Here is a 26,229-nt window from a genome sequence, read left to right as displayed (position 1 = left end):
CTTCATATTTCTTGCTTATCAAAGCTCTTCTCTCTATTGTGAAAATGTATACATAAAAATTAGGATAATGGAAAATTTAAGTTATGGTGAAGTAATATGGTGTCTTTTTTTTTTTTTTTTTTTTAGAGGAACACCTACACGAATGTTCCCACATCACTCCATAACTGAGGCTATGAACTATGATGTGAAAACGTTTGGATCATCTCTTCCTGTTAAAGTCATGGAAGTCCTAGCATTGGCTGAAGGTGGGTATCATTTTCCATTTCCTCCTATTAGCAATTCAGATGGAGCCTAGTTCTAGCATGGAGATTGAAATTTGTGCTTTCTTTGATATACCTTTACCTAAATGGGAAGAAAGGTAACCTATTTGGCTTTTCACTGTAATTGAGATATATAATAAATTTTAGAAGCAGAATAAGTTCACTTTAGCACAGTCAAATTAGATCTTTAATGGTTGTAAGTACTGCATATGCAAATCCAATTTCAAAAGTTAATTGAGTATATGAAGTTTAGCTTTTAAAAAAAAAAGCCAAATTAGTGCCTCATGTTTAATAATACAGTAAAATCAAGTCTTAGCTCTATTTCTGGATCTTGTATAGTATCCCAGAGACTAACAACAAATTTGTGATGTTATGTGGTGTACCTTTAGAAGATTCTATCAGCAGAGAAGTAGAGGGGAAGTTTGGAAGATGCAGTCCACACGAGCCTCAGAGAGGCTACATTAAGGATGAGGGTCTGTTGACTGGAAGAGCAAAGTTCAGAGCATCTTCAGTGATCCGCCTAAGTCATTTTTATTAAGAATTCAATTCTAGATCTTTGTGATTTTCTGGAATGTTGTTTTACAAACTGTATTGAAATCAGTTCAGTGATTTATAACTAGCATTTTTTTAAAAATGAAATAAAATAGAATGCAGAATATCAGAGTACATCTCATATAATGTTAACGTAAGTTTTGTTTTATTTAAATTGTTTGTGAATGCATCATGATGTAAAATGTATTCATACTGTGAATGACAGTCAGAAAAGTTTAAAGTACTCCATTCTAGAGGAAGGAATATTTCTCATCAACTTGCACTTGCACATCTTGACTGTTAAGTCCTTGGGAGCTTCAGGTACAGTTTCCAGACAACTAAACTTCTGCTAACCTCTACCATGCATTGTTTCTGTTTTAAATATATATAATACATATTTTTCGCCTCTAAAAGTATATATAGTGTATACCATATGTTAAAACCTTGTAACTCACTCCTGGTTCATGCCACCAAGCTATGTTACTAGCAAACAGTGCAAAAGTCCCTGGAAGTGAGGATGTATACACTGAAGCAGTGTGTAAACTTGAAGAACTCTTCCCCACATGAAAACCTGCCAAGTGCTGTGTGTTAAGTTAGGGCTCACCAGTAGAGGGGAAAAAATATTAAGTAGATATTCCATCCACTTCAGCAAAAATCCACACTTAGCCTGGGCATAATTTGATATTTTAGCTTGTACATTATTGATTCCTTTTATTTTGCCTCTTTAACTTCCCTTTCAACAAAGAGCAAAGTCAAATTGATTAAATTTCCAGAGCTGTTAACATGTTTATGGAGGTTTACCACTAATGCTTAAAAGAACAGTGTGCTAATTTAGGTTTTGTCACTTAATAGGGAACATAACCCTTTATGTCTCCATATAATGAAGTAATTTATCATACTTTCAAAGACCTCTTCTTTGAAAATCATGTTTTATTGAAGAAACATGATTTTTCCTTGAAATGTTTTGTGTAGTTAAGTGGAAGCTTTATTATTTGTGTTGCTTTATCAGAATAAAATTATGAGTGTTAAGTATTACGGAAAGTGAGATATGTGTTTATAAGAAAAATTAAGAAGTATTAAACCTAGGCCCAGCATCTACTTTTTGTCTTTAGGTATATTTCTAAAAGTGGTTATCAGAATCAAATGGATCTCTTGTTTTGGATATTGATAACTCTTGAATTATATTCAGGAGTATTTTTTGTTGTGAATGAATCTTTTTCTTGAGTGATAATATTTTTTTGGTGAAGAATATGGTAATAAAAGAGATTTTGGTAAAAGAAAATTTTAAGTTGCTTTATTCATATGCTAAAATGAACTATGTACCTTATATTTTTATTTAGATGATGACCAGCTGACTGTTAACATAGATGAAGGGGGATGGGCTTGTCTGGTCTGCAAAGACAAACTCATTATTTGGAAGATTGCTTTGTCACCTATTTCTAAGGTAATGGCTCTTTAGAGAGATAAAAGGAGATAGAGGAGAAGAGAACCGACTAGCTTTTAATTTTTACCCTAAATTTTCAGAGTTGTTGGGAGGACAATCTGAATCTATTCAAGCATTAATGGATTTGCATTTTCATAGTCTATAAAATACTGAGCATGCATACACATTTGTGTATTAGTAATAAAGTTTCTCCCCTTTAATAATTTTTAAATAATCCATGTTATTTACATTTAATAAAATTAGAGACATTGAAATTTTTAATGAATGTCATGCTAATCAGTCTGCCTAATGAAGTCTAAGACTAAATGTCATCACATAAATTAATGAACTCAGTTTATTTCTAAGAAGGTAGGGACTGTGTTTCACTGAATCTACTTAATGATGCTTAATAAAATAGGAAAAAATGATGCCACTTTTTACCATTGCTAGTTTAACTTCCAGTTGTTCATTTCTCACACAGAGGTTGTCATTTGTATGTCTAGTAACTTAGCCTCAGCAACCTCTTTTTCTGTTTGTTCCAGATCATACTCTCCTGCACCACTTATTCATCACTAGGCCATTGTTCTGTGGGAACTTGGGACTCCTGCGTACCTAAACTTTTCACATCTCCTGTCCCCTGTATTGTTGCTGCCTAGAAAACTGTATTTGTAATTAGGAGCATAGGCGAGGGAGAAGTCTTGGGGGGCATGATGAGTTAGCATGACCCCTATGAGGGAGCCTGATATTCGGCTGAGTCTAAGAAATATTTTCTAGGCAACTTAGTATAATTACTCTGTAGTCATGCTAATTTTAAATGTCAAATAACCAAGTCAAGACTAGATTGGGAAAATTCTTTAGGAAGCCTACATATTTCTCTTAACCAATAGACCTTTTTTCAGTCTGGGAAGAGACTGGACTAGTTGATATTCAGAGTCTGGTCTAGCTCTTAAGTTTTCCTGATTTTATATCTCTTAAGAAACTTTGCTTTAAAATTTCTGGAAGCCCTATCAAAAATTGTGAGAAGAAAGTACTTATAGAATGATATTTCCAGCAGTGAATCAGAATGTAAAATATGCAGAGAAAGACAATAGTGAAGTCAGATGCATATTCAAAAAATTGGATTTGATGTGAAAGTTCTTTTGTTTGGCTTTGTTCTACAGTTATCTGTTTGCAAAGAACTTCAGCTGCCACCCAGTGATTTCCACTGGAGCGCCAACTTGGTAGCTCTCTCCTACCCTGCTACCTCAGGTGAAGCACATTCTACTCAGGTAGGTGACTTAAATGCTTATTGAAATAATTTTTTTCAAATAAGGGCTTTCTAAATTTGGAGGGACTGTCTGACCTAATTGAGACATAACTTTAAAGGAATTAAAACACTGGTATTAGCAAAGAGACGGACACATAGGGCAGTGGAACAGAACAGGATAGATACCCACACAAAGGTGGCCCTGTGGTCTTTGACAGAGGTTCAAAAGCAATTCAGTGGAATAATTATGGTCTTTTCAGTAAATGGTGTTGGCACCATTGGTCATCCTTATGCAAAAAAATTTCCCCCTGAGCCTCATACCTTATACAAAGATTAACTCAAAGAGGATCATGATCTAAATGTAAAACTATAAAACTTGTAGAAGAAAACAGAAAAAAATCAGTATGACCTGGGTTTAGGTGAGCAGTTCCTGGAAATCACCAAAAGCATGATTCATAAAAGAAAAATGGATAAATTCATCAGTATTAAAAACTTGGCTCTGCCAAAGACACTGAAAAGAAAATGAAGAGACAAGCTATAAACTGGGAGAAAATATTTGTAAATCAAATACCCGACAAAAGACTTGTATCCACTACATAGAACTCTCGAAGCTTAGTAAGGAAACAGGCCAAATTAAAAATGGCATAGGACTTGAACAGATGCTTTATCAAAGAGGGTATACGGATGTCAAGCACACGAGATGTTCACATCATTAGCCGTTAGGGAAATGCAAATCAAAACAACAATGAGATACCACTACACACCTATTACAATGGCTAAAATAAAAAATACTGACACTGCCAGGTACTGACAAGGATGTGAAGCATCTGGAACTCATACGTTGCTGATGGGAATGCAAAAATGGTATAGCCACTTGATTTTCACTGTCTTACAAGGTTAAAATATACTTAACCATGTGACCCAACAAATCCATTCCTGGCTATTTACCTTAGAATAATTAAAACTGAATCTGCTTAATGTCATAGCAGCTTTATTTATCATAGCCAAAGGTGGAAACAACCCAAATGTCCTTTAGCAAGTAAATAGATAAACAAACTGGTTCAGCCATGGAATGGAATACTACTCAGCAGTAAAAAGGAATGAACTATTGACACAACAACCTGAATGAGTCTCAAATACATTATGATAGTGAGATAAGCCAGTGTCAAAAGGTTACATTCTATATGATTTTATTTTTTTGCTATTCTGGGAAAGATTAGACTATAATGATGGAAACAGTGGTTGCCAGGAGTTAGGATGGGGGAAGAGCCTTACTATAAAGGAATTGGTCTAGGGAATTTTGGGGGTTCATGGAACTGTTCTGTGACCTTATTGTGTAGTGGTAGTTAACATGAGTCTAAGCATGTTAAAATTCATACAATTGTGCAACAAAAGAAAAAAATTCAATTTTACTGCATGATAATTTTTAAAATAGAAAAGGGAATTTTAATTTCTGATTTTTCCTAATCAAATATAAATTGTCCTGGTTTTTAATATAAGTTCCATTGGACTCCCAGTTATGAGGTCGTCTTATTATGATTGCTAAGTGTTATGATCTTGTTTTCAGTCTGTTGCTGTCATGGTTGCCACCAGAGAAGGATCCATTCGGTATTGGCCAAGTCTTGCTGGTGAAGACATCTACACAGAGACTTTTGTAGATTTGGGAGGTGATAAGACTTACAATTTCCTAACAGCAGTGCAGGTATATGGTGAATATTCTTCAGAAAAAAATACACAATTAAAAACTGCAACAGAAGTTTTTCTATGTAGAATTAATAATATTAAGTGAATGGATTCATAAGTAAATGATTTTAAACATTGTTCCTTTTTTTATTCTTTTAGATTTGTTTTAACATATAGATGATTTTCCTTTGTATCAAAGCATTTTGTGCTAATTTTCTTGACCTTAGTCTTAGATGCTTACCGGAATTAATTTCACAATATTTGTTCACAGGGAGGAAGTTTTATTTTGTCTTCATCAGGAAGCCAGCTGATTCGGCTCACACCTGAAAACTTAGGAAAGATTCATCAGCGCATCCTGCCTCAGGGGCAAGGCGTGCTCTCAGGGATTGGTCGGAAGGTTTCTTCTCTTTTGGGAATTTTATCTCCTAGTAGTGATCTCATAGTAAGTTGACAAAGTAACTGCTTTATAAGCTTGTTTCTTAGTGAAATCAATAAGTTGGACATTTCCTATGAAGTTGGTGTTGCTTCCATATAAACAGTAGTGTACATGAAATAAAGCCTTGATCTTTTCAGTGAAACATTTTTAATATGAAGATCAAATGAGTTTATACTAACTACCTCACCTACCCTGTAACATTAACATCCTTAAGGCACACTGATTATCTTACAGTGCATTCTTTGAATTAAAACTAGTATGTAAAAGTGTAAATGTGTGTAGGGACTAATTTTGCTTTTTGGACTTAACCAGTTGTGTTCTCCAGTCCCGTGGCTCCAGCTCTGTGTGCATGACTCTAATCTAGATCTATTGCTGGGCTCCCTCAAACTCCAGAGCAATAAGGGAGAGGGATGGGTGCCAGCATTCAGAGCACCTGCTCTGGTGGGTCCTCGGTGTTTGTTACCTCGTGTAAGTTTTACAACCTAAGATATAAAGGGCTTTCTCTCCAATCTGCAGATGAGGAAGTGGCTTCAGTGAGACCAAGTAAACTGCCCATGATTATAGAACTGCTCAGTGGCGGATTCATGCCCAGCCCTGTTTCGCTGAAAGCACATCCTCTTTTTAATGCGCTATTTCCCTCTGATTTCATGCTGTTGTCCTCTGCTTCCTTGAAAGATCTTTGAACCTAAAACTTAACATGTCTGGCTTTTGCCTGAGCCTCTCCCTGAAACCACTAGGCACCCTTTTAGCCACCCTGGAGCCCTCTCCCATGCCGTGGACCAAATGGAAACAACAAAGCTTTTTGCAGCAAAAACGAAAACCACACATCTATACTTCATAAGCAAGTGTAGCTTAAAAGGCAAAATGACATACTCACATATATCCAACTCCATACGTTCCTGCCAGGTTCGTGTTCCTGTAACACAGAGCTGTGCAGAAGCCATTGATAATATCTCCCATGCTTACTAGGTTGACAGACTTATATTCAAGACTGCTGTGTGCCCCTAATTTCTCATTTGAACCTCATTTTTGCCTCTTGTTATAACCTACAGTCCAGTTTAATAGGACTACTAGCTCTCTGAAGACCCTTCACTTTCCTACCTCCCACCTCTGCCCTTCTTGGGCCTCTGTTTTATATTTCTGCCTGTGGAAATCCTGCCTTGTTTTCAAGGTCTGTTTCCTTCCTTTGAATCCTAAATGAAGAATTCTGCTAGAAATGCTAATTAAGGATCATAAAATATACAAAATTTGAATTTTAGAAAAAGTATATTAACATTGGAACTTAATCTGTAAGCTTGACTTTTCCCTCCTCCATACAGCTTTCAAGTGTCCTTTGGGATAGAGAGAGATCAAGCTTTTATAGCCTGACAAGTTCAAACATCAATAAATGGGAATTTGATGAGTCTTCAGAAAAACAAGTACATAGTTGGGATATCAACAGAGCCCTGAAGGAAAACATCGCCGATGCTATTTGGGTAAGAAACAGTAATATTCATGTCTAATTCACGTTTATGGTTACATGAGAGTGCTTGTTCCTTTAGTTGTTTTATTCATAAGAACATAATATAATATACACAGTTTTTAGCCATCAGATACACAGAAATGGGGTATTCAACCTCTAGAAATATTGTAATGCACTGATTTACTTAATACTTTTTTTTTTTTAATATGTCTTTATTGATTTCAGAGAGAGGAAGGGAGGGAGAGAAACATCAATGATGAGAGAGTCATTGATCGGCTGCCTCCTGCCCGTCCTCTACTGGAGGTGGAGCCCGCAACCCAGGCATGTGCCCTGACCAGGAATTGAACCGAGATCTCCTGGATCCTGGGTCGATGCTCAACTGCTGAGCCACGCCAGCCAGGCTACTTAATACTTTTTAAAATGCATTACTCATTCAGTAATTGTTTGAGCTACTACTGTGTATGAGACAGTGTAGTAGGTGCTGGGGATGCAAAGGTTAACAGAAACTCCTATACTCAAGGAGCTTACGTTACTGATGTTTTCACATAGGGATCTGAAAGTAACTATGAAGCTATTAAAGAAGGGGTCAACATTCGGTATCTGGATTTGAAGCAAAACTGGTAAGCAATTCATTTGTCATAAAGAATGTAGGTAATTGTTGGGGAAAGTAAATTGATGTTTGTTATAAAATGATGACCAGTCTTACTATATCTTCTTTTAATGCTAATCTTACCATACCATTATGCCTTGCTGAATGGTTTTGTGTGCTTTATCTAGAGATGCTAGTTCATTTGAGAGATACAAGCAGTTCTCAACCTTCAGCTGTGTTCTTACATTAGTGTCTCCCCTAGTTAGAGACACAGCCTTTCTGCTCTCACAACTGGAGCTTCTCTTTCACTGCTGAGAGATGCCATTCCCAGTGGTGGGGGCTCATAATGTCACCTCTTTCCTCAGCAGAGATACCGGGAACGCTTCTGTGGCCCTTTTTCTGTTGCCGAAGGAGCCTTAGGAAGCCTATGTTTGTGGCTTTATTGAGTGAGGTTTTTTCTTGGTGGGACAAGTTAGCACTCAGCCATGGTTAGTACTCAGAGTGAATTTCCTCTGAGAAACAGCACTCTAAGTGGTGCTGAAAATCCAGGTTAGACTGAGAAAGCTAACTTATCCCATGTTATTACTTAGCTTAAAAACCAAAGGTGATATGGAACTTAAAATCCGTGCGCAATGTGGTTTCTGTGGGGAAGTTCATAACGAGTGCAAACGCATGGCTGTAATCCTTCAGGTACAGACTTACCAGAAGCTAAGGACTGTTTTTATGTGTTTGAGATTAATTTAGTTTAGTGGAACAAATGGACTTGCTTTTTGGAAGGATATTGCAATTCTGTGTAATTTTTCTGTCTCAGGCTATCAGTAGGATCCATCTTCATAGTTTCTGAAAAACTTACAGAAACTATCAAAGAAGTAAAAATAATTGTGTATATTTAATTTCCACAAACAGTTTAATTAAATACAGTTTACCAGTTTTCAGACTTTCAGAAATTTAGAACTGCTGCTGGACACAGCTCACAGTGGGCAAATGATGTGGACATTTTCACAGTGTTCAGAATGGAGACATGGTTTGAGAGCAGAGAAGAGAAACAGGCTTGGAATCGCTCTGCTGGGTCAGACCCAGGGCTCTTCTCCAGTATTGTTGTGCCAGCAAGACTCTTACGAGGCTGTGAGACTCAGCACCCGTTCTCCCTCCTCCCTACCTTTGCTCCAGGTTATCCAGTTGCACACCCTCTGTCCTCAAGGTCTGGTGACCCCTGCAGTGTTCTGCACCTGCATGGGTTTCTTCTGTTTAAGAGCAGTGTTTGTCTTCCTGATGTTCGTTGGTACTCACTGACTGGTTGCTCATTCTGACCAGAGCTGCAACCTAGGCTTATATTTTCAGTGAACAGGCTTATAAGTTCTTTTACTAGGTTGTTATTACTGGCACAAAGCTCAGAGACCTTCGTTTTAGATGTCAAGTTTAGATTTTTAAAATCTCAAGTGTATTACTTATGTGTACTCAGAAAAATTTGTCAAATTTTTACTGATTTGCAAAATTGTGATTATCTTCTTACCATCTTTACAACCTAAAATAGTTTCATGTTTTTTCAAACATGATGATTCTTTTTAATAATGATGTCCAATATACAGTACACACAGGTTTTTGTGTGAACACCAGTGTTTATTTCTCCTGAGTAAATATCTAAGAGTGGGATTTCTAGGGCAGATGATAAGTGAGTGTTTAACTATATAAGAAACAGCAATGCTGCTTTCCAAAGAGACTGCAGATCTTTCTTTTGCTTTGATTAGTGATGGGCTCCTGGTTTTGGCAGCAGCGTGGCACCCAGCAGATAGTCCATGTCTCATCTATTACTGTCTGGTAACGGTAGAAGACAATGGCTACCAAATGTCAGATGCAGTAACTGTAGAAGTCACTCAGTATAATCCACCTTTTCAGGTAAGATCTCTATCTAAGTTAAGTCACAGTGATAATATGCTGAGTTTTCTTTTCCTAACCATTGCGGGGTCAAATTCTTTGAGAGGTTCATCTTCAGGGCTTGGATGTGTTTTAGACATTGCATTTTATTTTCCAGCTTATCACCATGAAAATGTTTTCAGAATTTCCTAATTGCAGTTCAACAAGTGAATTTCTCTAATTGATGTTTATTATAAACTTATTCTGTCATATTTTATAAGTCGTCTCCTGGATAGTGTCTAGGCTTTCATAAGGACAATCATTGAATTATTTTATCATTGTTATAAGACAGTATTGTACAAAAATGGAAGTTATAAAATCATACAGACAAGCTTTTTTGTTTCAGTTCTCATTCAGTATAATTTTTAATTTAATTTTCAGTCTGAAGAGTTGACTGTGTGTCGCTTGATGGTCCCAGACTTTTCAAACCAGACCACGTATCTGTACAGTGAAAGTGCCGTCTTTGTGTGCTCCACGGGAACCGGGAAGTTTTCGCCTCCTCAGGAGAAAATTGTCTTCGATACACAAGGTACAGTAGCAATTTAGAAAGCTACAGTAGTAAGCTCGTTGGTCCTTCTCAGTAGTCTTCATTCTTTTCCTTAAGTGTTGCTTCAAGCACGATTCCGCCAAGTGTTACTGAGACTTCAGTACCACACGCCGATAGTAGCTGAAGTGACAACCCTACTGAAAGCCAAAAGTGTAGTAGAATTTCCATACTGTCCTATTTATGGTTAAAAAATAGTGGTGATTTCTCCAGAGAGGCCAAGAAGGAGAATTAATTGCTAAGAATTAATTGCTTATTCCTAGTTAAAGTGACTTATTGTGAGTTACTTTTTGTGTGTCCAGACCACTGGCTAAGAAGAATCTCGGGTGTTGGGGGAGGCATCCAGGAGTGAAAAAAAGCCAATCAGGTGGTTTAATCAGAATATTTATCTAAAGAGGTTGGGCAGAGGGCAGAATCCAGGTGAGGCATCAGGCTGGAACCTAGATTTTCCAGGCCCAGCATGAGAACCTTGACTGGGTGGGTAGGATGCATTAAGTAAGGCACTGAACAGGCTTAGACCTCCCCACCCCACCCCCAGTTGGCTTATTTTTAATTTTACAGAATGAATAATTTCATTTTTTTTGGTTACTTGCTGCTGTCTTGCAAGGCACTGAAGGACACAGAGTCTGCTCCTTCAAATAGCAGCAGATTCTTGGCATTTTATCTGGGATTAAAGAGCTGAGTTCAAAGTAGGAGTGATATTGTAAAGGCAAAGAAAGTGCTCTTAGTGTGTCAAGGTGATTTTCTGCCTAGGGTGGGAGATTTCAGGAAGCGTTTGTTCTGTGGAATTGATTGTGTGTTTTCTGTCTTTTAGGGGACAGTATTTTAGGAGCTGGTTCCTGTGGCGGTGTTCCTATCTTCTTTTCTAGAAACAGCGGGTTGGTGTCTATTACTTCAAGGGAAAATGTGTCCGTTTTAGCAGAGGACCTTGAAGATTCTTTAGCATCTTCAATTGCTGGACCAAGCAATGAGGTAATGTGGTTCTGTATGATTTTAAAATTTTTATCACACTTTCCTATAAATGTGTTTAAAAGATCAGACAGTTTTAAAAGTTACGATGAAAACATTGGTTCTTTTACCTCTCTCATCCCATTTGTCCTCTCTGCCAGAAGCAACTACTTTTAAGTCTTTTTAGCTGTTTCTTGTCTTTTTTTCTATATTTCTAAGTAATACGCATATATTGTTATCTCCTAATTCACCTAATATATTGACTTCCTGTTATAGAAATTGAGAGTTGGGTCACATATTTCTTTTTCTGCCTTTATCATCCCAGTATAATTTCTTTTCCATTGTAGTGACAGCATGAATATTTACAGTTCACCGAGTCAAGTGATGTACTGATTACATTTCCTTTATTATATTGCTTCATGGGATTCTTGGAGTGTGTGATGGACTAGTTTTATATTTGCTTACTTACATCTGGCTGAATCTTCCCACACGCTGCAGCAGCTCCATAGGTGCCTGTCCCAGCTTTCCCACAGTCAGATCTCTACAGACCGCACGTTCTTTCCTTTTCCTTGGCCTCAGTCCTCTTCAGGACCTGCCCCTGCACCACGGAGGTCTGCCTCGTCTCCTCTCTGCTCCGTCATTGCCATTCCTCCTCCTGGCTTCTGGCTTCTGGCTTTATGTGTAGTGGGTCGAATCACAGATGTTTGCTGGTTGTGTTTCTTTTTCTTGTTATTTTGGGATGATTTTTGAGAGGGAGAGTGGGGTGAAAACCATCACTTTTATTTTTCTGTCATCTTGAAACCTGAAATGCCCTAATCTATAAGATTTTTATCATTCTTTTATAGGAGACATAAACAGTACTGTTTGGGGTAACAATATTGAATAGTATGTGAAATATATAGACTATTTCTGTAATTCAAAACTGAAGCAGTTTGGTACAGTTTCAACAAAAAGTAATGATTTTTTTTTTTTAATTTCATAACTGTGCATTTTGTAATACTGCTGATGCTCCAAAGCTGTCTTATAATATTCCATTTCTTTAAAATTTTTCAAATCCATAAGCTTGAAATCAGCCATTATGCTTAGTAATATACATTATGATGAGTTGTATAAGAGCAAACCCATAGTAGGGTTGTGTTGGTTATGATGAAATCCCAAATAATTTTACTCACAATATAATCCCTCAATTATATGTACCTTTTCTATAGGACTTTGTTTGATTATTTGGTGCATTTTATCTTGTTCCAGTAAATGTTTTATGTATATAAACTATTGGTATGGAGAGATTGTAAACAGCTATAGTACCTGTGTTGTTGCTATCATAGGTGGGCCCAGTTTTTAGTCCAATAATTAAGACTATTCTGATACCGTCACCTCTAAATTATGGTTTGTTATTTTACAGTGTGTGGTTTTTGATACTTCTACAAAGAATGAAATCATAGCCCAGGAAGATAAAATCAGATTGCTTAAAGCTGCTTTTCTGCAATACTGCAGGTAACACGTTTTAAAATTATGCCTCATTTTAAGTCTGAGGACACATTTTACTGGCATGCTACTTACTTGATGACTGGCAGGAGCAAGTTGGAGAAATGATTCCATTAAGGAGAAAATGTTTTTTTGAACTTCAGCACTTTAGCAAACTGTTATTCTGAACTTGGGAGTCATGAGAGGGTTCCAGCTAGGCTGGGGGGAAACATGGTGTAACATACCCTCTCCTCATCATGAAAATGCACCATTAAAAATGGTGACCATGAAGACAGCTTGCAGGCATCTTTTATGTGTTAAGGCAAATACAATGTTTTATCGGTGTGATAAAGGAATTAGACTTGGCCTGTTAGTTGGGTTCTGTTGTGTACAAAATCACAGAATTTAGTGGCTTATTTGATATAGCTCATGATTCTGAGGCCTGGCAGTTTGAGATTGGGTTTAGAAGGCCATTTTACTGGTCAGCTGCCAGCTGTCCTGGCTAGACTCACTCACATTTTGGGGGCTGTGGCTGCTTCATGTGGCTTCTCTGGCAGGCTGCCCTGGTCTTGTTTACATTGCGGGGTTCCAGGAGTGGCAAGAGAGTAAGCTTCTGTGCACAGTGCTCTTTGGGCCTCTGCTTGGGTCACATCTGCTAAGTTCCCATTGGCCTGAGCAAGTCACAGAGGTGGTCCCATTGGGAGGGCACACCCAGGGAGTATGTACAGGGAGGAGGAGAATTGCATTCAGTCTGTCATACTCACTGACCTACTAGTTGTGGTTTTAAGATGAATTCAGTCATTTCAGTTAGTCCTAGACATGTAGTGTGCATATTATGTGTCCTGGTACCTTCCTTAGAAGGTGAAGCACATTCACATTTGAATAAACACTCAGGAAAATTGTGATCCTGCCCTTGCTCTGCCACTAATTAGCTGTGTGAGACTTCAGACAGATTCCTTAACATTTCAGGATTTCTTTTTCTTCCTTTGTGAAGGATTGAGTGGGGTTGCAGTTGGAATACATGAAGGATCATTAGTTTCTCTAGCAGATGTTTGTTTTGAAAAAATATTTGCGGTTTGCTACCTCCATGTCCCCCAGTTCTTAGCTCATAGTGTTTCACTCTCACAAGAGAGCTAACAGACTCTATAGTGCTTTTACAATTTTAAAATCCTGTGCCATCATAACGATCTACTGAGCTTAGTTTCTTGTCCAGGAGAAGCCACCATTAGACCAGTTTTTTGGTTCTGTTTTAAATAGTATTCTTTTAATCTTGTTCTGTTGCTTGGTGTTCAATCCTACTGCCAAGATTTGAATTAAAATACCATGATTTTATCTTGCACAAGTTTTCCTTTAATAATTCTGTCACATTTGTGGCATCTCAAAATTTAAATGATGGAGCAAGTCACCGTAGTCATTGTATGGCTTCCTGTGACTGTTGTAACAAATTACCAACTGGGTGGCTTAAAACAATATAAATGTATTGCCATAGTTCTGGAGACCAGAAGTCTGAAATCAAGGTGCCAGCAGGGTCATGCTCCCTCCAAAGGCTCTAGGGAAGACTCTTTGCTTGCTTCTCTCCTGGCTTCTGGCAGTTGCTGGCGGTTCCTGGCATTCCTTGGCCTGTGTATGCATCATTCCAGTCGTCTCCATTGTCACATGGCCTACCCTATATATCTGTCTTCGTGTGTCCTAATGATGACACCAGTCATTGGATTTAGGGTCCACCCTAATCCAGTATGACCTCATCATAACCATATCTGCAAAAACCTTATTTCCAAATAAGATTACATTCTGAGGTTCTGGGTGGACATGGATTTTGAAGGGAACACTGCTCAACCCAGTATAGTAATTTTAAAATGTTTTATAAGAGAAGATTATTAAGCACAAAACGGAATTTCTGTCCTTGAATTTTGAGAGTGTAGTGACCTTAGGCTTCTAGCACTGGCTATACTTTTGACTTACCCTGTTTATAATGGTTGAAGTATTGTGAGGTTAATAAGTAATCACTTCTGGGGTAGTGTTAGCTGATAGTCTTAAAGAATTAGACTCTTCACAAATGGAATTGTGGTACCTTAAAGCAAGATTTTTCAGCCTTGTCCCTGTTGGCATTTGAGGACAGGCACTTTTTATTGCGGGGGTGTCCTGTGAATTGTGGAGTGTTTAGCAGCATCTCTGCCCTTTCCCCCTTGATGCTTAGTAGTACCCTTCTCCCAGCTTGTGACAACATAGTTATCTCCAGACATTGCCAAGTGCTCCCTGGGGGTCGAAATTGGTAGATGGCCGCTAATGTGTTATCTGTTTAGTTTCTTACTAAGGTAATACTACTATTTTTATAGCATGTTTGGTTTTTTTTGAAATTATGTTTTGTATTAATTTGGTTTTCATTTTACATAACTCAATATAAATATAAACCTTTTGTTTATGAGAGTTTAAGAAACTTATTCTGTTGATTAAAATAGTTAGTTATTGATTGATCTTGCCATAGTCAACTTTGTATTCCCATAATCTGTAGCACAACTAGGTTTCCAGCTTCAGTCTGGCCTTTAATACTTTTATGTGTTTGGTGAATTAATGAATGCATAAGAGTTGTCCCTTTTAAATAAATCTTATTAAAAGTAATTAACTTTGGGCTAAAATATGGGACTTCCATTTCATGAAAATTAACTTTTTCATGGTGAGTATTGAAAATGTTTTGCCTCCTTTAATACTTTTGTTTTCCAATTTTATTTCAGAAAAGATTTAGGTAATGCTCAAATGATGGTCGACGAACTGTTCTCCTCTCACTCGGATTTGGACTCTGATTGTGAACTAGACAGAGCTGTTGCCCAGATCAGTGTGGACCTGGTGGATGATTACCCAGCCTCTGATCCACGATGGGCAGAGTCTGTCCCCGAGGGTAAGAACATCCTGATTTTAATATTATGGAATGATCTCTTCTGAGAAGCACATCCTGGTTCTTTTGTTAAAGTGTCTCTCAAAGCATATTTTTTTAAGTTTCTGAAACACTTTTTTTTAAATATGTTTTTATTGATATCAGAGAGAGGAAGGGGGAGAGAGAGAGAGAGAGAGAGAGAGAGAGAGAAAGAGAGAAAGAGAAACAGCAATGATGAGAGTCATTGATCGGCTGCCTCCTGCACACTCCCTGCTGGGGATCAAGCCCCTAACCCGGGCATGTGCCCTGACAGGGAATCGGACCTTGACTTCCTGGATCGTAGGTTGATGCTCAACCGCTGAGCCAGGCTGATGGGGCTGAAACAATAATATTAATTCATTATGTTTTAAAAGGTTTTAACTTTTTTCTTTCTTTCTTTTTCTTTTTTTTTTTTTTTGGTTTTAACTTTTCTTACGGTAGATTTTGAGATCTCCAAGCAGATCTATGTGATAGAATAGGAACTGAGGGACCATTGGGGCAAATCTGCTTGTTCTAGCTGAAGACGAATAATTAGCCCTACTTAGCTGCCACAACATTTTATTTCTGAAAGGAAACTAGTGTCAATAGATAGCAGTTGACACTTACTAGCGTTCAAATTAAGTGATAATTTTGGCATAATCACTGTTTGGCTGATAGAAATCATATATTTTCCTAAGAGCTGCAGTGAGCAAGTCCCAGGATGTAGAGGGGGCACATCATGTGTCTCTGCCTGATTCTTTCCTACTTGCCCTGGCGACTTGTCCCTCTGACACTTCCACTGCAGCTCTGGGGCACTCAGGCTTCCCAGGGACCAGGAACTGTCTCAAACATCGATTTTTCTCCTTAATTTTCTACTTAGCAACTTGCTAAGCCTCATTAGAGGTTTAGGAAGAAAACTTAAGTGTTTACCTTCTTTCTTTGATGGTTTCTTTTGAGCTGGCAAGCTTGGAATGATATAAAATAAATGATTAAGCTAGCAACAACATATTTTGTATTTTGAATAAACGCGGTATGAATTGTATCAAACATCCAAAATTTTCTTTAAATTTTTTAAACTCTTGGGTGAAGTTATAAATAATTGCACTGAAAGGTTGGTGCTTTCCTTTTGTATAGATTTTTCTTTACTTTTTATTTTAATAGCAGTAACTACTATAAAGCCCGCATGCTATGTGTTTTAGGTTTTGTTGTTGTATTTCGACAGAGGCACCTGGGTTTAGCAACACATCACTGATTATCCTTCACCAGCTAGAAGACAAGATGAAGGCCCATTCTTTCCTCATGGACTTTATTCACCAGGTAAGGATCCCCGTCACTGTCAACAGGGACCCAGGACACTTGCTATACTGTCCCAGGACAAGAGGAGAGGTATTTCATCGGGTAGAGCATGACTGGTATTTTACATTTTCTTTTCTGACTTTAAAGTCCAGGGCTGCATGGAGGCCTATTACTTCAAGTATAAGAGTTGCATTGAAAATAAAATGAAAAGCAGAAAAATAGTGTATTTCAGCAGAAATGTTTTAGTTTTCCTTGTGACATCCTATGAATCTTGCCTTTCATTCAGTTTTCCTCTGTGCTTTTATGTAAAACTTAGGTTTTTATGAGTTGATTTTGTATGGGTGCCCTCACGTAAAACTACACCTGCAGTATCTGAGGGCGCTGGGAAGCAGGTTCAAATCAGGAAAGAAAATGTACCTCTTATTTCAAAATAGCCATTAAACAGGTTCTTAAGACAGGCTTATCATTGAAATATTCTAGTCATTAAAAATAATGAGGAATATCTAAATGTTTGGTGAAAAAAATAGGATGCCATCAACACAAGGAGCAGAACAGTACATACAGTATGGCTCCTTTTGTGCTTTAAAAAGATAACTTCTAACATCCAAGTACCGTAAAAGCATATAGAGTTATGAAGGAAACTGAATTAACTACAGCTACTGTGGGGAGATTGGGCTGGGGACTGGAGACTTGTACCTCTCTGTACCATTAAGTTTTCCAACCCTCTGCATTAATTACTCATGTCAGTAGGAATTCTCTGGGGATTTGGATTATTTTTGTTTTCTGTGTACTCTTCTGTATTTAAAATAAACCTTAATATATAAGAAATTAGGTCATCTATTAATGAAATGGGTTATACTTAAAATGTGGAAGAGTGTTTATTTTATTTATGCCTGTCTCTTGGCTTTTGTAGTTCAGGTTTTTGCAATGCTTTATCAAATAGAAAGCTTAGGAAAACTCTTAGGACCTAGTAACATACCAGAAATGGACATCAAGTAAATCAGAGGTAGGAGATGCAAAGGATTAAACACACACACGTGCGCACGCACCCCGCTTTAGGATTCTGGAAGTCGGTTGTTGAAGATGGAGATTGCTAATTTCATAGCCCACGGAGGTCTGGAGTCTAGTGGAGTTAATGGATGCAGATAGGAAGGAGCAATTTTACCATTTTGATAACCAGAAAAAATAATTTGAGAAATTAGATTGGTAGAGACAACAGCAGTGGACAGAAGCTCTGGAGTAACCCTAATCTTAGAACTGGAATGTCTGTTTCCTACAGGTGTTAGTGGCACTGGCTGCATTGTGTGTCTGTGTGTGTGTGTGTGTGTCTGTGTGTGTGCGTGTGCGTGTGCGTGCATGTGTTGGAAATAGCCAAAAGGAGGACAGCTGGAGGTACTTTCTAGGGGAGAGCTAGGGCAGTGGCTCTGTACCCCACATGTTCCTGGTGGAAATGTGACTGCATATTTTGTGTTATTGTAAGTGCTTTCCAAGAATATGTATGTGTGTGTGTGTCTCTTCACAAGGTTGGCTTATTTGGACGTCTGCGCACCTTCCCAGTACGAGGGGTGCCCATGGCAACACGGCTGTTGCTCTGCGAACACGCAGAAAAGTTGTCAGCTGCTATTGTTCTCAAGAACCACCATTCCCGGCTGCCTGACCTCGTGAACACCGCAATACTGATTGCTTTAAACAAAAGGGCCTGCGACATCCCATCCAGCCTGACCCCTGCAGACATCTTTTTTAGAGAGGTAAGATGAGTCTGCTCTCTTTCCTTAATGTGGCTTCGTAGAGCTGTGCCATTTACATACTGATCATGCCCCAAGCAGGGAGAAGATTGAGGACAAAAGATCTCATCGAAATTTTAAATTGGACTCCATATTTTCTGGGTAGATTATCACCCAAAAAGTATCATTCATTTGTCACTTTCCTGATGCCTGCAGAATTGACTGAGAAGCCCTCCCTGCCCTGTGCTAGCTGTTTTCTTTCGTCTCCAAACCCCTTTTTGATTCTGCCCCAGGAGGCATCTGCCTGTGGGCTCCCTTGCCTCTGGCTTCCCATCGAGTTTTCCAAGGGTGATGCGCTGTCAGAGGTTGGAGTGGTTGTTTCCCCAACTTCCTTCCTTGCCTGCTTCCACCCAGTGGCTCTGCCCACTCGGAAACCAAGGCTCCTATCTGGCTGCTCGCTCTGGATTTCCAGTAGCTGCTCCCTCCCAGTACCCCTTCAGGCCTGGGCTTCATAGTGGCTCCTCCTGTAGCTAACCCTGTGTGCTGCTCCATCCCTGGTTGGTCCCCTCACTCCTGCCCACGCCTTTTTAAACAGCCCCTTCACTAAACTTTCCTCAGCTATCTGCTAGGATCCTGCTGTACACCTCACTTTTAAAATCAAATTTATTTTCAGAGAAAAATGTGTAAACTTTGAAGAGAGAAAAGACTGAGATGCTGGGCAGCTGGTAGGAGCCGCACATTGTAATACATAGACAGCTCTTGTACTGGGGTGATGCTCCCAACCTGGAGAATGGCAGGGGGATACTTGACTCTCTGCTTGAAAGATATTGACACTGAGAGTCTGATTGTGGTACTGAGACCACAGAGCCTGGTTCTGAGCCGGCACTAAATGCTCTATTTGGGGGGCATGCCAGCATGTTCTTAACTAGGACAGTCCCCTTCTCCCTGTGTACCATTATCTGATTTTAGAAACAGTGCTAGCACTTCCCCAGTTTTGTGAAATTTGGAATTGTTTTCTGCATTTGGGGAACTTTTAACTCTATTTGGTGCCTCGAATTTTATGTTCTTCCTCCTACAGTCTAGCTGTAAGCTAGCATCTAACAGACTGTGCCAGGAAGTCTCATTTTTTTAATATTTGATGTACTATAACCTAAAAATAGCTTGAGACACTGAACTATGTTCAGTTTTTCTGGGCATTTCATCTGCTTTTAACATTACCATATATGCCTTCATTATCATTTTTACATTAACAGTGTAAGAAAGCCTTATATTTAATCTTACAAATTAAACATGCCAAAGGTTTTTTGCTAGGGTTCTTAGGATGCCTTGGACTGACATCAAAAACACAAAGGGAAGGACATGTGTGCAAGACAGTGATTTTGTTTGGGTCACATTTTGCATGTGTGTGTGTCTTATTCCTTTACTTTGTAAGGTCCTGGAGGGCAACAAACCTGATTTTTGTTTCTTATCTTTTGAGTGCCCAGTGCTGTGTGAACTCTAAATACTAAGTAAATGCCCCCTTAATAAATAAAGGGGGAAAGCTTAACTGTGAGCCAAAACTGGGAACCAGTGTTTCCGTGCACCGTTACCTTCCTGTGCTAATTAATGACCAAAAAAGAACATTTGAAGTTATGTATTTAGTTTCTATAATAGCTACTGCTCTTCTACAAGCATTTCTGTGTGTCTAAGGAGGAATTCTTAAAAGAAATTAGCAAGTTTATTAGTTTGGGTCATTTTAATTTATTAGTGTGATTCATTAGTTTGGTGTCTTGCATTGTAACATGACATCATTTGTAACCTAGTATTATTTAAAGGTGGCATTGAGCACTCATAGCTATAATAAAAAATATTTCAGTTATAGCCGCCCATCAGTATCTGCTGGTTTCCAGAATCCTCCCCCAGTACCGTAATTCGCAAGTGCCTAAGTTCCTTACATAAAATGACATCGTATTTGCTTATAACCTGTGCACATCCTTCTGTATACTTTAAATCATCTCTACATAACTTATAAGAATAATGATGTAATTACTTATAATACCTAATGCCATGTAAATAGTTGTACCGTATTGTTTATGGAATGACAAGAAAAGACAAAGTCTGTGCATACCCAGTACAGGTGCAGCCATGGTCGGCCTCAATACATAGTACCTGCCAGTGACAGTGTAACATTTCCCCCCAGTATTTGGATCCTACAGATGCAGAACTTATAGCTATGAAGGGCTGACTGTCCTTGGTATTTTAATTTAAAAATCTACTTGATAACAGTTCAGAATTCGCTTATTTGTAACACCTGGTTATTTGGACCCTTTAACTTTTAAAAGTTAGGAGATTTGAGCTTTTCTTGGTTTTTAAATTTATTTTCACCATTAACTGTTTTCTGACTAATGAGCTTATATGTGGTTGACTCCTCTGCTCCATCAGGTGTCGCAGGTGGATTCCATCTGTGAGTGTTTGCTGGCACACGAGGAGCAAGTCTTAAAGGATACGCCATTGGAATCAGTAGAATGGGCTGAGGTGGTGATCAACGTGAACAGTATTCTCAAGGTAGGAAAATGTGGTGAAGACTGAAGCACATTGCAGCCCAGAGTGCGAACAGGAGAAAGTGGTTTCTGTGTTCCTACTCCTGTATCAGTAATTCATAAGAGTTTTGCCATTTGTTAATTCAAAAAAGTTAGAAAAATACCATTTTATCAGTTAACAACTGTTTTGAATATTTGCCATGTGCATGTTAAATGTTTCTGTAATCCTGAGTTCTATTTGGTAGAATAAACCTTTTCTTTGGAGAAGGCATTGCAAATGTATCAATGTTACTGTAACTGTTATAAATAAGTCTCTTTTTTAATTACTCAAAAGCTCACTACTTTTATTATTCATTAAAATGTTCCATTTAATTTTAGCTATTGTACCTTATAATAATGGTTTTTTTACTTTGGTTACTATACTTTTCCAAAATTGAAGTTAGGTTATGGAGTTAAACAAATTTCAAATGCAAAAAGAACCAAACAGTTATTCTACAGACCTCTGTTGAATATTTTTTTATATAAATAGACTGATGTTTCAGATTGCCTTGAGAAATACTGGGATGCATCCCTTCTGCATGTGATAACGTTTCATTTTTTCCAGGACATGCTGCAAGCCGCTAGTTATTATCGACAGAATAGAAACTCCTTGTATGGGAGAGAAGAGCCACTAGAAAGAGAACCTGAATATATTCCGTGGACAGGTGAGGTTGCGAGCGCCAAGCCCAAATATACGGATTTATTAGCAGTTATTCAAAGTATGTTCTAATGAGTTATCATCTTTGGAAGCTGTATCATTCCTCTTGTGCAGGTTTGTAAGTGAAATGAAAAGTAACTTTAGTGCCATCTCCAAAAAGAGCAATTCTTGTGAAAATTGCTTTATTCCCTTGGGATAATTTATAGGTCTCCGTGATTTATTTATTGAACCAGTACTGATTTTACATCTGCTAGGTTTTAATGCATATAGTTATTTAGAGAAGCCAGGCTTTGGCCCTGGAGATACTGACTATACTTTATGTTGACTTAATACAAGAAAGTAAGTGGAGCAGCATGAAAGGAATTTAGAAGGAAGGAAGGATCCTGTTTACCTGGCTTTGTTGAGGAAGTCACCGTAGAGGAGATGGGGTTTGAGCAGGACAGAGAGGCGTCAGCTGAACCCCTATTTGATTTCCCAGCAGTGGTGAAGCAATACAGTTTTTAGGCAGTTGGTGTTTCCCAAGCCATTATGGAGCCCTCACCATATTATTTTGTATGATTTCACAGCAACAAGTGGCCCTGCTGGCATCCGAACAGCAATCATACGCCAGCATGGGATTGTCCTGAAAATGGTTTATCCTCAGGCAGACAGCAACCTCCGGAACATTCTGACAGAGCAGCTGGTCGCACTGATTGATTGCTTCCTGGATGGTTATGCTTGTCAGCTTAAGTCTCTGGACAGAGCCAGTGATCAAGAAAGATTTAACAACCTGGACATCGAATATGCACAGAAAAGATCAGAGCTCTTATCTCCACTTCGTAAGTGCCTGGTATTTAGCTCAGGTTATGGGTCTTTGAATTTGCAGGACTGATGAAGGAGTCAGATCAGTACTGCAAGAATTCAGTGTAATATCGTTACCCTGACTGTGCCAGAAGCTTAAAGCAAATAGGTCCAGCTTTCTGTGTTGATTTAGTCAACCTTGTTTTCATTGGGATTGGGAGACATACCTTGTTTTGCCAGGACGTGAAGGAAGGGAATGGCACCTGAGGTAGGCAGTGACGAAGCGAGGGACTGAACTTGCATCTCTAATAATTTTATATGGATTCTGAAACTAAATGCCAGTAACTGGAAAGTTTTCTATTCCATTAGTTATTTTTAGTATATAATATGAATAAGCTGCAAGTAATGTTTTTTGATTACATCTTAAGTTTTCACTAACAAGATTTTCTTCTACCTGGTCTTATTTCCACAGTTACACTAGGCCAGTACTCATGGGCTGCCTCGTTAGCAGAAAAATACTGTGACTTTGATATCTTAGTACAGATGTGCGAGCAGACTGACAACCAGACCAGACTCCAGCGCTACATGACCCAGTTTGCGGACCAGGTAACATACATTTGGACAGTGGAAGTAGCTCCTCTATTGAGGCTTCATAATTTCCAAGCTTACATGGGGTTTTGGGAAAATGATACGTCGTCTTCTGGTTAGCTTAGATACAATACTTCTGGCCCGTGGTCCCATAGCACCTGGCATTCAGCAGACACCCTGCCGGAAACGGGCTGGGCTGCTGGGGCCTCTCTAGATTCCAATTCATCATACCACCCTGCATGGCCATTTCACACAGACTTCTACCCCTGAGCATCTTTTATTCTGGAATGATAGTCTCGGCACTGTCCCCTGGAACTTCCTGCGATAATGGTGATGTGGCTTATAGGTGCTGTCCAAAAGGAGTCTCAAGTCACATGTGGTCATGAGCACTTGTAATGTGGTTAGTGTGATTGAGGTACTGAATTCTTAAGTTTTAATTAAGTTTAAACAGCTCCTTGTGCCCATGGCCATCATATTGGACAATGCATATCTAGATTCTGATTCTGAGCAAGATCTTTATAAATGTGTGAGTCCTCATTTGTCAAATGTGGCGAATCAATTAGGTGGTTTTTGAGGACCCTATAATACAGGAAATTAGTTTTTAAAACAAGATTTCTAGTCTGGAATCTAAGACCTTTGGAAGAAATTTTTATTTTATTATCAGAAATGTCTTTTTTAAAACTATTACTAAATAGTATTGGATTCTTGGCTGTGTTATTTATAGAACTTTTCAGACTTTCTCTTCCGTTGGTATCTGGAGAAAGGAAAGAGAGGCAAATTATTATCTCAGCCCGTTGCTCAGCACGGACAGTTGGCAGATTTTTTGCAAGCTCATGAACATCTCAGCTGGTTACATGAAATTAACAGCCAAGAATTAGAAAAGGTAAGAATGATTCAATTATATGGAGCAGATTTCGGTAACTTTTTATTTAGTTATATTTTAGTTTTTAGTAATTAAAATACTACTTATAAGTCATTTTAAATGTGTATCTCTTATTCTTTCACATAATTTGAATTTGATTTGTGGTAGTGTTGCCATCACTTCTAATATCTCAATTTAAAAATGTAGTCCATCGTGATTCGACTACTACAGTAAAGCACAAAAATTTGATTAACATGTAAATAATGCTCGACCTTTTTTGTAACAAGTATTTTCTTATAATAAAAATGTTCAGTCCTACCCAGTTTGGCTCAGTGGTTAGAGTGTTGGCCCGCAGACTGAAGGGTCTTGGGTTCGATTCCAGCCAAGAGCACATACCTCAGTTGCAGGCTCGATCCCCAGCCCCTGTCGGGGCACGTACGGGACGCAACCAATCGATGTGTCTCTCACATCGAAGTTTCTTTCTCTCCCCCTCACCCAGCCTCCAGTCTCTGAAAAGCAATGGAAAAAATACCCTCGAGTGAAGATTTAGAAAAAAAAGTTCAAATTATGAGTAAGAATAGTCGACAAATCAGTTCAAAGTTCTTGAGAGGATGCTGAATATATAATTGTTATAGAGCAAGTGCTTTATATGTGTCTCTTCTCCCAGTAATTAGTGTGGGTGGTTGGTACTTTATTGTGAAATTGCTAGAAGTATGTATGGTCCTCATCATTTTTAGGTTTGCTAATGTTGACTGGATTTTTCATTGATGTAGCTTAGGGAGAAAGGTTTGAGTTGTGCTTAACATTTATTTCAACTTGAATTAGTAACCAGGGTCTTACCACAGTTTTCATATTTTGTTTATCGTAGGCTCATGCAACACTTCTGGGTTTGGCAAATATGGAAACTCGTTACTTTGCAAAGAAAAAAACCCTTCTTGGTTTGAGTAAATTGGCTGCATTAGCTTCAGATTTTTCAGAAGATATACTGCAGGAAAAAATTGAAGGTAAAGAGAATTTGAACAAGAAGACGCACACATGAGCCGTGCTACCAGTGAACTCCTATAACACGTCTCTGTATCACTGAATGGGACCCATTAGAAATGGGACCCGTGTTTCCTTTACGAGGGATGCTTCCTGTTCAGTGCCCTGGGGTGATGATTCAGTTATATACTCAGGATTCTCTTTTTAGAGGAAAGTAATTTATATTTTAAATAAGAATTCCTAAGGTATAGATTCAAATGATTTGAACAAGGTAGTCTGGTTACACCCTTAGTGACTCACATTCTAAGAAGAAAACTGCAGAGGAATTGTGACCTTTACTCTGGGGTTTGTTGTAGGGAGTGGTCCTTCTGAAGTTCTGGGTTCTGAGTTAAAAGCTTTTTGGTGTCATAATTGCGAAACTACTTGGTGTGTGTTGTAGATTGAGAAAAAGATTGAATATATTGTTATATTTTTTTTGAGAATTAAGGAAAAGGGAGATCTAGAGGGATGACTCCTGTATTGTTGCATTTGAATTAGAGATAAAAGATGGAGTCATGATTGTTTAAAAATGATTGGCTCTGTCCACTACAAGCCATGACGCCCCAGGAGCATGAGGATACCTCGTCCCGTAGTTTGGTGTTTCACTACCATTTCTCAGCAAAAGGAAATGAAGGCCTATTGAAGAAGTGATCTTGGGACGTCTTGTTGGGCCAGAAAGCAAGGTTAATGCAGAGATGTCAAACAACACAGTAGCTCCCACTCTCCTTGCCAAGTTTGGGGATAATTTGAACACCAAAAAGAATGATGGTAAAGGATTTTCTTTCAATTTAAAAAAGAAAAATCCATAAATTCACAGTGATACCCAAAAGGGGAGGAGTCATTGAAATGCTTCTTTACCAAAAAAGAATGCCAACTACATAATGTAGAAAGTGATTGGGGAAGCCAGTCAGTGGTCATCAAAGGAACTTGGGACCATTGAGTTGTAGGGGTTAGGGGGAGGAGATAGTCTCATATTTTTAGAGTCTCATTGCACAGATCTGACAGATACCAGCACCAGCAGTGAGACAAACGCACATTACATACTTCCTGGAGTGATGTAATTTGGCAGCATGTAATACCGCCTGTGTGTATTCTTGCCAGAAATGTTCAGGCTTGGGACGTTTTGTTGGGCCAGATTTAGGGGACTGGGTCTCACGAAATAGCCATCTCTCTACCACTTCTTTAAGCAGTAGGTGCATTTCCTACCCTCTCCTCTCACCTTTTAACTAGTTCTGTTTGCTGTGATAATTACATGACTTGGATCAAACCATGAATATGTTTTAACATAATCAGGACTCAAGCAAGAATAAGCAGAATTAAAGCACTCTAAGATCATCAAATAGTGATGAGATT

At 38.5% G+C, this 26,229-nt stretch overlaps 1 protein-coding gene across 1 annotated transcript in view; it reads left to right on the top strand.

The window, feature by feature from the left end:
- Nucleotides 1-26,229, top strand: part of NUP133 (nucleoporin 133) — a 34,495-nt gene that overhangs the window by 1,929 nt on the left and 6,337 nt on the right. Inside the window, exons 2-21 of the mRNA XM_081124184.1 lie at nucleotides 127-245; nucleotides 2,132-2,235; nucleotides 3,375-3,482; nucleotides 5,028-5,162; nucleotides 5,415-5,585; nucleotides 6,899-7,054; nucleotides 7,591-7,661; nucleotides 9,379-9,526; nucleotides 9,926-10,073; nucleotides 10,903-11,060; nucleotides 12,439-12,530; nucleotides 15,233-15,396; nucleotides 16,613-16,707; nucleotides 18,210-18,434; nucleotides 20,832-20,954; nucleotides 21,534-21,633; nucleotides 22,193-22,444; nucleotides 22,879-23,012; nucleotides 23,719-23,877; nucleotides 24,725-24,860. Of these exons, the coding sequence (XP_080980310.1) occupies nucleotides 127-245; nucleotides 2,132-2,235; nucleotides 3,375-3,482; nucleotides 5,028-5,162; nucleotides 5,415-5,585; nucleotides 6,899-7,054; nucleotides 7,591-7,661; nucleotides 9,379-9,526; nucleotides 9,926-10,073; nucleotides 10,903-11,060; nucleotides 12,439-12,530; nucleotides 15,233-15,396; nucleotides 16,613-16,707; nucleotides 18,210-18,434; nucleotides 20,832-20,954; nucleotides 21,534-21,633; nucleotides 22,193-22,444; nucleotides 22,879-23,012; nucleotides 23,719-23,877; nucleotides 24,725-24,860 (2,798 nt within the window). The remainder of the gene's footprint in view (nucleotides 1-126; nucleotides 246-2,131; nucleotides 2,236-3,374; nucleotides 3,483-5,027; nucleotides 5,163-5,414; nucleotides 5,586-6,898; nucleotides 7,055-7,590; nucleotides 7,662-9,378; nucleotides 9,527-9,925; nucleotides 10,074-10,902; nucleotides 11,061-12,438; nucleotides 12,531-15,232; nucleotides 15,397-16,612; nucleotides 16,708-18,209; nucleotides 18,435-20,831; nucleotides 20,955-21,533; nucleotides 21,634-22,192; nucleotides 22,445-22,878; nucleotides 23,013-23,718; nucleotides 23,878-24,724; nucleotides 24,861-26,229) is intronic.

This window comes from Miniopterus schreibersii (assembly GCF_964146895.1).
Source record: "Miniopterus schreibersii genome assembly, chromosome: 21".
In the NCBI taxonomy this organism is placed as follows: Eukaryota; Metazoa; Chordata; class Mammalia; order Chiroptera; family Miniopteridae; genus Miniopterus; species Miniopterus schreibersii.
The sequence above is the reverse complement of the archived record's forward strand: the minus strand, read 5'-3'. Positions and strand labels throughout refer to the sequence as shown.